Genomic DNA, 15,531 nt, shown 5'->3' on the forward strand with positions numbered 1-15,531 from the left:
ATTGTATTATATTATAAGTTTATGTGCTCAAATACTCAACGAGTATATGTATAATGACATAATAATTATTATTATTATATCTTAAAATTTATTTATCACAATTAACAATATTAAGGTACCTATAACGTTTTAGCGATTTTTAACATAGTTTATTCAATATTGGATTAAATTCGTTTTTAAACTCATTACGAGTACCTGCCGGGTTTTAATATTTTTCATATTCATGTTTTATGGTATGCAATTTTAAAATGTTTACAACTATAAGTTATTGTCTGTATATTGGTGACTTGTTGACAGTGCTTTAATGCCAAATAGTAATCTGAATATATTTCGGCAAAGGTAATCAATATTCATAAATCATAAACAATTTTTATTTAGATATAGGTAGCATATGTTATAGGTATAAATGTGTATAGCTATAAAGATTATTAATCACATATAAATAAAACAATTTATTATTTGGATTTACATGTCAATAACTTTATTATATGGTAAATTAACATTTAACACAATATATAGTATGTACTCCAAACTTAAAATTATTATTTTCGTATAAATATAGGTTTCTAAATTGTAAATAGAATTTAGAATTTTTTTTTTATAATAAATAAATATATAGGTACCAAAAAACAAACATTTTTGATTGAGTAAATTCTAAACAATCTATATGTAATTGTATGACTAAATAGGTTTTAGTTCAATAAACATAAAAAAGATATGATTGAAAAAAAATATTTAGTCAGTAAATGAAATGTGTACAATAACTTTTTATTGTTTAATATTTTAATTATTATAGCCAATGGACGGCGTAAATTTAATTATGTTAATATTAGGAGAATAATATAATACCATACAACATTCTTGATATTTTATAACTATAGTGTAAGTTATTATATATTTTATAATTTTGAATAATATGTTATATTATAATGTGATATGTGTACAATATTTAAAAAAAAAGTATTAAAGATATATGGGCACCACAAGGATTTTCACATTAAATTACACACAAGTAAAAATAAATAAATATATTCATATCTTATTAGCATAAATTATGCACTTGAGCTAGGAACAAATTATATCAATTAATACAACACAACACTTTTTTAATGGATTTTTTTACTAAGCTCCAACAATTAATGAAGATTATACATTATTAAATTCAAGTTTATGAATTTATTAAATTTGAAAACCTAATGTATTGAGCACTGTTTGTTATTAATATACATACATAGAGAGTGATGGTATTGTCGATAAAACACGAAATTTCGAAAATTACGTGACCTAGCTATGAAGTTGACATTTGGTAGGTACGTAGATATTAGATATTATAATATTTCCGCTAAGAACTGGTTTTTTGAAATTCAACTTCTAAGGGAGTAAAATGGAAAACGTTATATATTAAATATAATTTTTTTTTGTGGTTTACCATGGTAACATGGATGACAAAAGAAACAGTAATAGGTTATTATTAGATTAGAAATTAGTATTTAAGTGAATATATTATGAAGAAACATCATGTTGGAAATATGGATGAAAGTTGTGTCACACGCAAATAAACTATCTTTAGATGCCTCATCTATCAAAAAAAACATTAATAGTATTAGAAATTATTTGAATTACCCCCCCCCCCCCCCACAGAAAAAAATCGAACATTGGTAGATTAGCTTATACATGCACGGCTACTGTCAGCCATTAGATCTTATGAAACATCTTTAGAACGAGACGCAATCAGGGAAACTAACCGGATAAGAGATTCTACTTCAAAAACTGTTGAAACATCCGAAGAGCTGACACTCAGCGTGAAGTTGAACGCTTACGCAGTGCTGATCAAGAACTAAAATCGATCTCGAAAAATTGGCATTCAATTACAAAAAAAAATATGATTACTGAATGCGTCGCGATTTCGTGATCATCAATAGATAAATATCTAATGATTAATTTGTTCTTTCATCGTGATGGTTTGAAGTTTCCACTTGAATATATACGCGTTACGCTAAACGTTAGCATTAAACAACAGATTTAACATGGATGCATTTTTGACGGACAACGAAGTGCTCGAACAGCTAGTATATTATATTACTATTTTTATTTCGACAACGAAAATTGGTGACTTCGGTGTGGTTTTAAAAATTTAAACATTTCATGCACAATTTAAGTCTGTGATCAGTATAATTACTATTATATTTTATAATGTGATCATTGCATAATTAAATTAAATCTTAAAATGTAGGTACATGAAAATTTCCTATTTTTAATAACAATCTTTTAAATCGTATACAAAATAAATTGTTCTAGAAAATATGGAACTTCTAGTAAATACGTATAACATATTATGTTATATTATGTAGTATAATGTATAATGCATATAACTTTCATGTTTTTATAATTATATTTAGTTTTAATCCATATTACCTACATTTCTTTTAAAAATTTTCTACTCACAACACGTATATGATTTTACTCATTTTTAAGTCATTATATTAGAGCATATTATATATATATATATAACAGTTATTAGCAGATTTAAGTGAGCAATACATTAAATAGGTATGCTTCTAAATAAATCATTGGGCTATTTTTGCTAATAGTTGGCAGGTCACAGGTACTTCGATTATGTTATGTTATGTTATGTAATATTAATACTTTTTTCAAAAATGTAAGTACATACAAAAATGTAGTCAGTCACAAATATTATTTTCATAGAACTACTGCTTAAATGATTTGATCTAAACAATTTGGCCTTTATCCTACTGTGTTAATAGAAATTCTACGTACTGTTATTTATATAATTTATATATTACATCAAGGTAAGCCATGAATAGCTCTTTAATAAATTTTGGAAAACAAATGATATTAATATTGAATTCACTAAATGTATATAGGTAATTAGTATCAACTAGATACTATGTAGGTATAACTTTGTGAAAGTGAAATACATATTATTTGAAATTAGATTTATAGCTATTTATATCAATGTATAGTTTAAATCACATCGATACATAATATAACCATAGTATTATAAATGTTTACTATACACATAAGTTATAAAATAGCATAACATAAGTATAACTTCATGACGTGTATTAAGTCCCGTATTAAAGGTAAACTTGACCTCTTGCAGATTTCCAAGAGTCGAGAACCTCAATTTTATACATACGTACTGGTGCTTGGGCTATTGAAGTATCTAGCTCCTCGTCATTTTCTGAATCATGATAATCATCAAACTAAAAAAAAATATAAGTATACAATTCATAAATATATTGCATGAAATCATTTGTAAGTTACAGTAGGTAAATAAATATAAAATTGGAAATAAAATAAATAACACATTTTGGCTCGGGGATCGAGATTAATATATATTGTATATTTACATTTCTGCTTAATTATATACCCATAACCCATTATACATAATATTTATAATAAAATTATAAAAGTATGTATATTGTTTTAAATTTATTTAATTTAACCAACTTTATATACTCGTACAATATGGTTTATACTAGACATGTCAAACTTAAAGTATCAAGTGGGCCAAAAATATTGAATAATGAACTACGCGGGCCGCACACAAAAAAAAATATTTTGTACATATTTTTCAATTTTGTTCTATACGTTTACATACGAGTACACATCAGGTACAGCTAAATTAAAAAGAGCTTATTGCGACAAGACATTAATATTTTACTATTATTTTTTTTTTGTCCATTAATATTGGTAGCCACGGGCTACAAAAAAAACGAGCCACGGGCCGCGTGTTAGACATGCTTGGTTTGTACAATTTTATATGGTTAACTATTGGAATTTCATAAAAAAAATAAAAATTACAAGTATATAAAACCTCGATATGTATTACCATGAATTTTATTTATATACTTACATCGATTTCTGTGACAATTCCTTTTCCAGACAATCCCGAGTCTGATCGCTTAATATGTCCACTAGTAGTTTTTTTCGCTTTATTTAGGGATTCTAAAAATTTGAAAGTTAGGTTTTGTCGACTATCCACCATGCAGAATGCTAATATTAATAAAAGACATATAGCTGTAATCGCCCAAATTATAAGTTGAGCCCAGTATGGATACCTCATCTTCGTTAAGAAATTCTGAAAAAAAACGATGTTTTATTTTTTTGTAAACTATTAAATTTATATTGTATATAGGTAAGTATATTATATTATATTATATTACAGGGGTGGCCAAACCGTGGTCCGCAAGCCGCATGCGGCTCGTGTCGTAGACTTTTGCGGCTCGCATCTTATCGTCACATTTTTACAAAAAAAAATTTTAATATGAATTTATGTATATTTATATTTATGTATGTTTTTTTTTTTACATTTTGGCTCTTCTATATTTATTAATATATTTGGTAGCTCACGAGGCTCTTCTCGCTGGCAACCCCTGTTATATTATATATTATTAATTATCATAAAGAAAATAAGTCAGTATCTTGGAAATATTTGTATTTTTTTCAAACTTAGTGACTAGTGTTATAAATTACATAAATGATATTTCTATAATTTTTCAATTTTTTTATAATTGTTAATAAATGACATTTTAATAATAATTAATATTACTCCTTTGCTTGTTTACAAGTGATGTAATATCCATGATATGATCCTAAAATGGTACAAACACTATAAATGTGTAATTCAATTCGTGATTTACTACACATACTTTATACAATATGTATAATGTAGTAAACATTAAACATATTGTAATATGTATTGGATAAAATATTATGTTTTAATATTCTATAATGATTTATGCTTTTTTGTCATTTTATACATATTGAAAACGTCTTTAATTACATTAACTTTTTACTTATGAAATTAAACTGAAACGTATTTTATATTTTATAACTTTGGAATGATAATGAAAATAGTTATATGTCAAACAAATTAAATTGATTAAAGACTTAGGTCTTAGATATTCTTGTAAACTAACCATACAATATTTAACATCACTAACGAATTCAAACAATCAATATAATATAAATTATAAACTATTAAGTAGTCATTATAGTTTCAGATCAAATATGTGGACTATTGGAATTTCGATGAAGCTGGAAATCACACCAATGAACACATGAAATAATAACATAAATAATTATTATTTATTAGCTCAATTAAAATTACTCACTACTAATAGCGTAAATGACCATTTCGTATCCATTAAGCTATTCAAACTAATGATCTTAACCTCAAAGTAATACCCACGTCTTGCGTTAATATATAGTATAACTACTTGAGTATAAAATACGTTGTGTTCGATATAAATTATATACCATAAACACATTGCAACATAAATAATAAGTAATGAGTAATGTTACAACAATTCGTATATCCATTATCCACTGAATGTATCTATAGATTATATTATATTATATAACAGGGGTAGCCACTAACCTTAATTTTAGGAGCTGCAAATTTATGAAGCTAATTCGAAGCGAGCCACATTGTTAAAAGATGTTTATAAAATATTTAATATATTTTTTTTAAGCTTAATGTGGCCATTCGTGTTATATAATATATTCATTAACTTATCTAAATTTTAGGTTCAAAACGCTTTGATGAATATTTTTATAATTTATGTAACAATGGTATTATTTTTTTTTTGTGTGTGTGTCGTGTTTACTGTATATCGTATGTGTACATGTTTTATAGTAGAAAAAATGTTTCAATCTTTAATTTTCAGGGTGGTTACTGGTATTAAATTGGATCAAGTTGATAATTTTTGAAAAACAAAAATACAATTAGGACAAAATGATAATTTTTACTTAAAATCAATTTTTGATAAAATAAACTTTGTATTTATATGTATTTCAAAAATAAATAACCATCATAGAGACTTTAAATTATTACCAAATAATCAAATTAATATTTGTTATACAATTATTGAATTATTCTGACATGACATAATTTTCAAAATATTTAATTTCGATTTATGTATGGTAAAAAAGTGATTTACAAGTAAAAGAATTTTGAAAATGTAATACAGGCGATTTCTCATAAGTTTTTCTTTCAGAAAATGATTGAAAATACTTAATTAATTTTTTTTACAAGAATTCAAAGTTAATTTTTGTACTAAAATCATTGAAACATGAACATTTTCAAATTATTTCGGAATATAAAATTCATAACAATTATTAAGTTAAACCTTAGGTTTGAAAATTATATACCTTTAAGATACTTAATAAGTTTATTTATTCGAAATTAATTATTTTTAATTATTATTAATTATATATATCATAAATTATAATTTATATTACTAATCTAATTTTTATATTATATACTTTTATGTAAAAACTAAATATTTAAATATTTTTAATTGTTCAATCGGTAAATTATTATGTATAAGTATTATACGTTTAGAGGCATTTTTATTAATCAATATTCAATAGTTTTGAAATAACAACTCGTTTAATAACAAATTGTAAATATGATTTTATATATGTCATATATTGCAGTAATTTGAACATTTTTTACTTACACTCCTATGTGTCCAAACTTCATACCTGAATCCATCTAAAATACCAACCGTCAAGATAGATGAAAATGTTAATATTAGCAACATTGGAGTTATATGTCTCCAGATGAATATAGATAGACGACCAATTGTATGTCCAGTCATATCATATATATCAAGTAAGAATCTGATAATAAAATTATATTAACAAAACATTATCAATTCGAAATATTATTATATAATATAGTACTTACTGTTTATATCCATAAATGAATACAATAATTAGAACCTCACAAAGAGCTAACACCGTCAAACACGGGTTGATAAAAACTTCATTGTATAATGACAGCCAATATACACCCGTTCTAGTTGTAAATACCAATCCACAGAGACAACATATTGTACAAAGTATGCCTATATTAAATATTTTATTACTACCAGTGTAATATAATCTTATATCATACATCAATGATTACAATTTAAATAATAAACTATATTAAATATTAAAAACGTACTTGAAATACAAAATTTAGACAATTTGTTTAAACATTTAACTTCGGCTAGTGCCCAGACAAACCAGCTCAATAAACGTATCAACCATGCTGTACCAATTGTAAGAATTAATATTTGTGGAATGTTAATGACCAATTTGGTTTGATTATAGCCAGTAATTTTTTCAAACGAAAAAGTTGTGGTAAACTCCCCGAGAGCTATAAAAATTAGGCCAATACCATTACTTGCCTGTAAAATATTTTTAAATTACTATTAATATTCTACTTGTAGTATTATAATTTATTAAAATATAATAAAATAACTCTTTTATCTTTTTTATATAAAATATGAAATAAAAATAAAATTGATAAAATATAAATATGAGTATTTAGAAATTATATCTTAATTCATAAAACCTCAAAATCAATTACATTATGCAAACAATGTATTTTTTCATATTTAACAATTATATATATCTCAAATGTATTACCAATTTGAATTGATTTTCCATATTACATTCTTGTACATCAAAACTCATCAATGTGTCGTCTAATTTTCGACTAGCAATTAATGCATCATAATTGTTGCTATAAAACACGTGTGCAGGCATGTCTTTAGAATTATCCCACTTATAAGCTGATCTAAAAACCAATAAAACCATGAACACTAAGATTTAATAACAAAAAGTTTTTATAATAGTTATATACATAGAAATTTGATAGTTAGGTAATTTGAAATCAAAACAATTAAATAATTTTTATGAATATTAATAAAGTGTTTTGTTTTCAATTCACCACCATAAATTTTTTATCATATTGTAGTTTGATTTTACCCGATTACGCAATTTTTAATGTCTTGTAATACATTTGGTATTATAGTGGAAACTATAAACCAAGTCCACACAAATACTAAAATGAAACTGAAAGATACCACCACAGTAGCAGTCAATAGAAAATTGCTTTTACGTTTAGAAGACGAACCGAAAGACGTCCATGGACCATGTACTAATCCCAAGGAACAAAATACTTGGATAACTGCATCAACCCAGATTGGAAAAACCAACAAATCTTTTAACTATAAAATAATGATGAAACTATTATAATTTCCTATACATAATATAGGTACTACACATAATTATATTATTTTGAATATCCAAAATAAATTAAAAATGTAATTACCTCTACAGACGTAATATACAAGAAGCTGATATATCCATAACCTGATTCTACAATGTATATAACAACTAACAAAATTGGCGGGATTACACATGTCATAATTTGAATATAAAACGGTAAACTTTGAAACATTGAATTAAAAAAATTAATGAATGCCTAAAACAAAAATAAATACCATAATATTAAATGCAAAATAATATACTTTACTCTATAAATAATATTAAAATATTACATACTTGTAAATACTTGTTTTTAAGTGTAATCCATGCTGCTCCCAGCATTATAGCTATAGATAACCATGTGAAAAACAATGAAAATGCTTGAACCGTTTGTATCTCACTAGTTTCATCCATAGAACTTGTTACGTTTAATACAGTTTTGTGCCAGAATGACTGAGATCTTTTGGGATCAATAGATGGTTGCCCGTGTGGTGGCCACAATTCTGGAAACTAAAATAAAATAATAAGTTGGTAAAAAAGTTAAAAATAGTTATATTTAAATTTTAAAAAATACTATAATTTTTTATAAAGGAAATGTTATTTTATAGTTTTATAAATAGATTAAAAAATAATTACAAATAATCTACAATTTTACTTAATACTTAATAAAATAACTTTTTAAGAGCATATTTGATGTATTCAATGCTTTAGAACGATTATAATTACCTTATTCATGTCAAGCATATATTTAGTTCCCCAAGTTATGATAGTTCCATAATAACAATACATAGCGATATTAACTAAGCACATAACCATGCCAATACCTCCTAGTTGAGGATTAATTGTTGTCCATATCGTCATGCTATTGTGTCTCAATTTTTGACCGATTCCGATTTCCATGATAAGTAATGGATAACCCACTAAGCACATAATAACCATATATGGTATTAAAAAAGTACCTGAAATTAAAAATGAATTTAATAATAAAAGCATATTTACAAATTTACAATTTTACTTTGTTTTTAAACGATATTATATGAGTATTATAATAAATTACTAGTAAGTTAAAAACGAATTGTTTAATATTTCCTATCAATATTTATTTACAATGTGATAATCCGCGATAATGCGTTTTTACAGTTTTTTATAACTTATCATAACATAATATTACAAACTTATTTTCATAGTTACTAGTTTTTTTTAAAAACATTTAAATAATCATTAAAATAATAAATAAAATTTTAGAAACTAAATGAATCAAAAGGGAAACAATAATCCAGGTAAACAATGGTCGTTATATATATCTAAACTTAAAAACTGTAAAAAGCGCCGAAAAGAAAATTGTCCAGTATGCCAGAAAATTATTTCAAATATTTCAATACATCACTATTACAAGTGAGTTATCATCAATAAAAAAATTTTAATTATTTTATTTCTTAGGATGAGTTGATATTATAAACTAGAAAGAACAATTATTTTAAAAGTTTCATTTAGAACTTCCTGATCTGCCTATGTAAATTGAAAATTGATCTAATTGGAATTTTAGAGAAGTAATCTTCGATTTTTTTTAATTATACATCAATATGAACATATTGAACATAAAAAAAACAAAGTGTAATAAATTATGAAACATTCACTCAAATGCAGTACAACGTGATTTATTTTTCAAAATATAGTAACTATAATAAAATGTTAGGGTTAATTATAAAATATTTTTAATTTTATTGCTATGCAATTTTCAGTTTTTATTATTATGGTCATTCAATTATTTAATACAAAATTAACTTTATGAATTTTGTGTATATATCTATAGATTTTATTTCAAAAATATACTTTGTGTTGATATATTTAATTAATATACTATACTGGCCACTGGGTGAATCTTTTATTGAACAACACTCATTATTTTGGAATATATTAATGTTTTAAAAATTAAATTTCTTACATATTTTCCAGTTGAAATTAAACAATATTTTTTGGAGTATTTCAATATATAAAAGTTTAAATTCGATCTAGTAAATTATGAGTTATTAGTATTTAAACTTAAAAGTTTAGATGGTTGAAGTAGAAGATCCACATTTTATGGGGTATTTTTATACCACTTTACTCTGTTTACCAGCATTTTAAATACTTATTATAAGTTTTTAACTAATGACCTACCTATTTAATTTTTATATATAGAAATACTCCGAAAAATTATATGCTTTATAAGATAAAATTAAAAATGTTTGTTATTATTCAAAAGGCACAAAACTTACTATAATAATAAAAATATTTTTAAAAAAATGTGTAGGGTTTAGATTGGAAAATACGAGTATATAAGCAAAATATTTTAAAAAAATATTAATAGATTTTAAATATTGAGTTTTTTTCGATGAAAGAATTATCATGTACACTATTTTAAGGTATACATTTTTGTATAATATTATTTTAAAGATAAATATAAGCCATTTTATAGTAGAAAACATACATAATATTTCAAATGAATAATGCTATATATCAGTTCTATATGAAATAATTAATATTTAACATGGACACACGGTATAGTACCTACATTTATCATATATTGGTATTATTAACTACCTAGCTATTTATATTTTAATTTTAGTACACATTTTCAATATTCTATATAATATAAAATAGAAATTAGATATTTAAGTATATTCTTATTAGCAGAATTTAACTATATTAAAAGTTATTTTATTTGTAAATATTCAGACTAATAACCCCTTTAACATATAGATGTAAGTACTAGATACATAAAAATCAATGAAGTTTTGCGTGTTAAATTTAAATTAATTCTGATGTATCACGCGAAAACTGTAGATATGACTATATGAAAGAAATAAAAAAATAATATAATAATTATTTTAATATTTTAATAATATCTAAAGAACTAATAAATAATAATTACTATAACAACTTATAAAGTAGGTATGTAAATAATTATAGGCATTTGACATTATTGTATAATATGTTTAATATTTTTTATAATTACACTAAGTTATAGTATTCATTAAATTTGTGTATTTAATCAGTGATTATAGTATAAAGTTTTGATTAGTTTATATAAAATTGGTAACATTTAAATGTTGAAAAAAAAATATAAAACTACATTTATTAATATTAAATATTTTAAATATTGTTTTATAATAATAAAAGAGGTTGTTATTTTGTGTTAATTGTCTTAAAAAATCAAAGTTAAATGTTATACAATAATCGATTATATATTAATTTTTAATAAGTGTGTTATACAACTATTGCAGTTTCCCTAACTTTATAGTTATTCATAACACTCATAACAGTTAAACAGTATAACACCCTAGCAGGATATTAGTTGTATTACATATAATTATCTAAATATTATAAAATATGTTATTTTACAAATTTAATGCACTAAAAAAGTCTTTTAAAAGTTGGTAATTATTATTATTAGGTACTATTAATATTATTATAATTATTTAACGATATTATCAAATGACAAATATTATACTTAAAAATATAACAATTAGGGGTTTAGAGATTACAATACGTAACGTATCTGTTATCTATAATTAGTATTTTCCATTTATAGTTAATAATCCTAAAATTAAATATATAATCGTAATTCACTAAAATTGATAATATTTATCTTTAATCTTTATTAAATGTTGAGCAACAACAAGTGCCAAATAATTAAATAGGTAACCTAGTAGGTAGGTTATAGGCTACTGTACAAAATATAAAACAGCGGATGTAATGAATAAACTTGGTGTATTATGTTATAATACATTGATACCATCCTTGATAACATAGTCCCAAGCAAACAGATATCAATTAGTAATTACATTTTTTTAATGATCAATGTATTATTGATAACTACTGTAATAGAAAAAAATGTGACTGGATATACTAGAACCATATTATTGTAGTAAAATAATAGTTATTCTGACTTAATTCCTTGTCTACAGTCTATCCACCTCTTGTAATTACACACTGTAAAGTTTGAAAACTTTATATAATATATATGTATATGATATTTTATGTAATTGACAAAATCAACCATCTGGTTATTTTGCGCAAATTAAAAAAATAAATAATAATTCCAAAGACTTGATATCTTTGGTTATTATAGTTTATTGCTTAGATAATTATATGAAAAAATATTAACTATTTCAGTGGTAAGTTCAAGTTTTATAAATTTAATATAAATGTGTAATTATTTACTTTTACTGATAAGTATACAAATTTTAATTATACATGTATAGCTTAAAATTATTTTTCATTTATAATGATTGCTTTCATATAAATAGGTATGTAAATATGTAATAAACTAATCACTATTTTACATTATAAAAATTAAAGGGAAACGAGTGTCTAACATCGTTCCTGGTCTCTTTAGTGCACCCTATATAATATGTTCTATGTATACTAAATATCTATACTATATTTTACTTTTTATATTTATATATATATATATGCAACACAGTAGCAACTTATATTTAATTTCTTCTATTCTAAATTCTAATTCTTTTCAATAATTAATTTCTCATTATTTATACACAATTATACGATTTTACTATGTTTTTAAGGGGACGCTATAACCGCATCAGTCTATTTCGTCTCACAAACATACAACATACCAAATTTGAGCTTAGTAAAACCAATTTTGTATTGTTAGCTTTAATATTAGAGTGAAATGTCATTTGTCCTATTATTAATTGTATGAATATCAAAAGGTAAGAAAATTATTTATACATAAGCGTTGTTTTTTTCTCGATATTTTAATGTTTAAACAAAATATAATTATTATAATTATTACAAGTTTAAAATGCATATATGTATCTGGCTTAAAAATTAAAATATCGATAAAAACAACGCTTGGACTTGGACACAGATAATGTTATTCTTACTATTATTACTTTTAACTTTGATAGTAGGTCATTTCATTCTAATATTAAAGCTAACAACATACTGTTCTACTGAATGTAGATTTGCTATATTATATGTTTGTAAGACGGTAAAAACGCATAGGGGTTCTTATAGCATCTTCTTAATTTTCATTATATAACAATTTATACAACATATTATGTTAACAACTTTTGTTTTGATTTGACATAAGTTATTTATTTATGCTAATAAATTAATTTGTGCTGCAGACATGTAGAACAATGTTCAAAAATGTATGAACTACGGTCCAAGGTGTATAACGAAGACGTGGTAAATATGAATAGAAGTGTTGAATGTGCAATTTGTCTGGAAAATATGGAATGTGGACAAAGAATAGCTCGTTTAAAGTGTTTATGTATATACCATAAGACTTGCATAGACTTATGGTTAAACAAAAATATATGGTGCCCAAATCATCCACCTCTATAATAGTGTGGTCACTGGACAAGTTAATTTATTAAACTAATATCATACTTCTTGAAAATGATAATACATATAACACTCAAAATGATTAAGAAACATTAACTTAGTAATTTATACCTTCACTACTTTAGAAAATCAAAATAAAATACGTAATTTATAAGGTTTTATTAAATTATTTAAATTATTTCCAAGCTCAGGCCAATCAAGTTTATGTACTGTTTTGATTTTTATTAATTATCACGTAAAAGTAATATTAAAAAAAATAAAATAAAAATATTGCTGCATAATATCGAATATGCGTGTTCATGGAGAGATACATCATGTAAATATTTACAGCTTAATCCTATAGTATATACCTATATGTTTATTCTATATTTTGTCATTAATTAGCACAGGTACGTAACATCCGCATTTGTGGGTTGCGTCTTACAAACACTGTACACAATACAAGATAGCAAATTTGTGTACAGTAGAACTAATAGATATTGTTAGCATATTTAATATTAGAATAAATTGTCACATCATCATCGAATTTAAAGATAAAAATATGAACTGTGTTTAAATGTTAGTTTTTTACGATGTTTCAATTTTAAAAGCATGTCAAGAGTACGTAAAATATTGCAATTTAAAAATCCTTATAAATCGCTGTACTTATATATATAATGGGAGAACGCAAGCGGGTATATATTATTTTAAAAGAACAAGGACAAGGTAACTTACCACCGCCGTACTTAAGGCACACGTAGGGAAATCTCCAGAGCGTGCCGAGTCCGATGACCTGCTGACAGGCGAGCATGGACGTCTTCATGTCGTTTATCGGCGTTCTGTTTATCGGCCCCTTGCTGCCACCGCCACTGCCGTTTTCATCTAGACACGTGGCGGTTGATCTCTTCTGCGGTCGCTGGCTTTCCAATTCATCGTCGTCGTTCGGGCGGCCGCTGCCGTCGGTAAGCGGCACCAGCTCCTGGTTGTCCCTGGGCGCCATTTACCCGATATCGCGGTCTCCCAGTCGGACCCACTCACCGCTATACACTGCGGGTATTCGATTATTCTCCTGTTCACCGCAACAGCAGCAACATGTTCAGTACGAGCGGCGTCAAATCTGCAGCGGACCGGTGTGGATCCCGTTCAACGATCACCGCGCCAACGCCGGATATTGCAGCGGAGGCAGTGGTGGTATAATGTATAATATAGAAATAATGTGGACGCACTAACGCTATAAAGTTGGGAGGAATGATGTTGCAGTGGTGTGTTGCGTACTTTCGCGTAAAAGTGTTAGTGTGTGTGTGTGTGTATTCGTTGGTTTGCACCGCCGTCTCCCCGTCCACGAGTGTGGAAAATCGTTGCCGAGCGCGCCTGCTCGACACCGCTACCGTCCCTTAGTAACGGGCGCACTCTGTACTGAGTGAGCGTTAACTTTAAGCTGCATGATGGCTATAACAATATAAAAGCGCAATATATAAGGTCACCACCCCCCCTAGATCCCCACACTTTATCGTAAAAACCGTTGCGTTTTATCACCCCCCCTATTTAAACTATACCTTTATCAAAGACATATTAATATAACTATAATATATGGACTGCGCATTCCCCATACCCTGCTAAATGTTGCCTATGTAGTGCCAACGTCATTGATATAAATTAGATATATGATGGACACACAGAATTCTTATATTTTCACTGGAAAAATGAAAACCTATATAACTTAGAGTCAGGTTCATTACAGTTATGTTTTTATTATCTGTTGTAAACGTATTAATCATATACATATCATTCACTAATCATCAGTGTTTGTTTGGCCCACCAAGATACCCTGCGATCGACAGGAGCCCTTTGACATTTTTGTATATTAGTGGCCCATATATGACTCAATGGAGAAAAATATTAAGTTTACTACCGATTCCAGACTCGAATTCTAATCGAATCAATTTGTAAACATTGAACATTGTATTCATAAATATGTCGTCTATCAATCAAGAACATCTTGAACTAATAATGTCCTTATTTACTGCAGAAGAAGATTAATCAAATGTATTCAAAAAGATGAAATAATTGATCAATTAGCATCTTCTATAGTCAAGAATTGAAAAGATAATTATTTTAAAA

The 15,531-nt window shown here is 25.6% G+C and overlaps 2 protein-coding genes across 2 annotated transcripts; one reads left to right on the top strand and one right to left on the bottom strand.

The window, feature by feature from the left end:
• Positions 1-1,626: 1,626 nt before the first annotated feature.
• On the bottom strand, positions 1,627-14,767 carry LOC132931751 (sodium- and chloride-dependent transporter XTRP3-like). Its single transcript, XM_060997729.1, has 11 exons — positions 14,146-14,767; positions 8,800-9,032; positions 8,371-8,583; positions 8,138-8,290; positions 7,792-8,033; positions 7,450-7,600; positions 6,983-7,208; positions 6,722-6,881; positions 6,492-6,654; positions 3,881-4,105; positions 1,627-3,227 (listed from the first exon to the last, which is right to left on the bottom strand). The coding sequence occupies exons 1-11, from the start codon at positions 14,408-14,410 to the stop codon at positions 3,099-3,101; spliced, it is 2,160 nt and encodes a 719-aa protein (XP_060853712.1). The 5' UTR covers positions 14,411-14,767; the 3' UTR covers positions 1,627-3,098.
• On the top strand, positions 9,326-13,431 carry LOC132928159 (E3 ubiquitin-protein ligase ZNRF2-like). Its single transcript, XM_060992656.1, has 2 exons — positions 9,326-9,468; positions 13,212-13,431. Exons 1-2 carry the CDS (start codon positions 9,326-9,328, stop codon positions 13,429-13,431), a joined length of 363 nt encoding a protein of 120 aa, XP_060848639.1.
• Positions 14,768-15,531: the final 764 nt, after the last annotated feature.

Source organism: Rhopalosiphum padi, chromosome 1, assembly GCF_020882245.1.
Source record: "Rhopalosiphum padi isolate XX-2018 chromosome 1, ASM2088224v1, whole genome shotgun sequence".
NCBI lineage: Eukaryota > Metazoa > Arthropoda > Insecta > Hemiptera > Aphididae > Rhopalosiphum > Rhopalosiphum padi.

What these genes read in the sequence shown, in the direction of transcription:
- LOC132931751 (XM_060997729.1), bottom strand. Translation starts at nt 14,410, where the DNA reads ATGGCGCCCAGGGACAACCAGGAGCTGGTGCCGCTTACCGACGGCAGC. An exon ending in TGGAAAATCAATTCAAATTG is followed by an intron (nt 7,209 to 7,449) that starts GTAATACATTTG and finishes AATATTTTACAG; the next exon opens with GCAAGTAATGGTATTGGCCT. An exon ending in GAATTGTCACAGAAATCGAT is followed by an intron (nt 3,228 to 3,880) that starts GTAAGTATATAA and finishes ATTTTTTTTTAG; the next exon opens with TTTGATGATTATCATGATTC.
- LOC132928159 (XM_060992656.1), top strand. Translation starts at nt 9,326, where the DNA reads ATGAATCAAAAGGGAAACAATAATCCAGGTAAACAATGGTCGTTATAT. An exon ending in TCAATACATCACTATTACAA is followed by an intron (nt 9,469 to 13,211) that starts GTGAGTTATCAT and finishes TTTGTGCTGCAG; the next exon opens with ACATGTAGAACAATGTTCAA.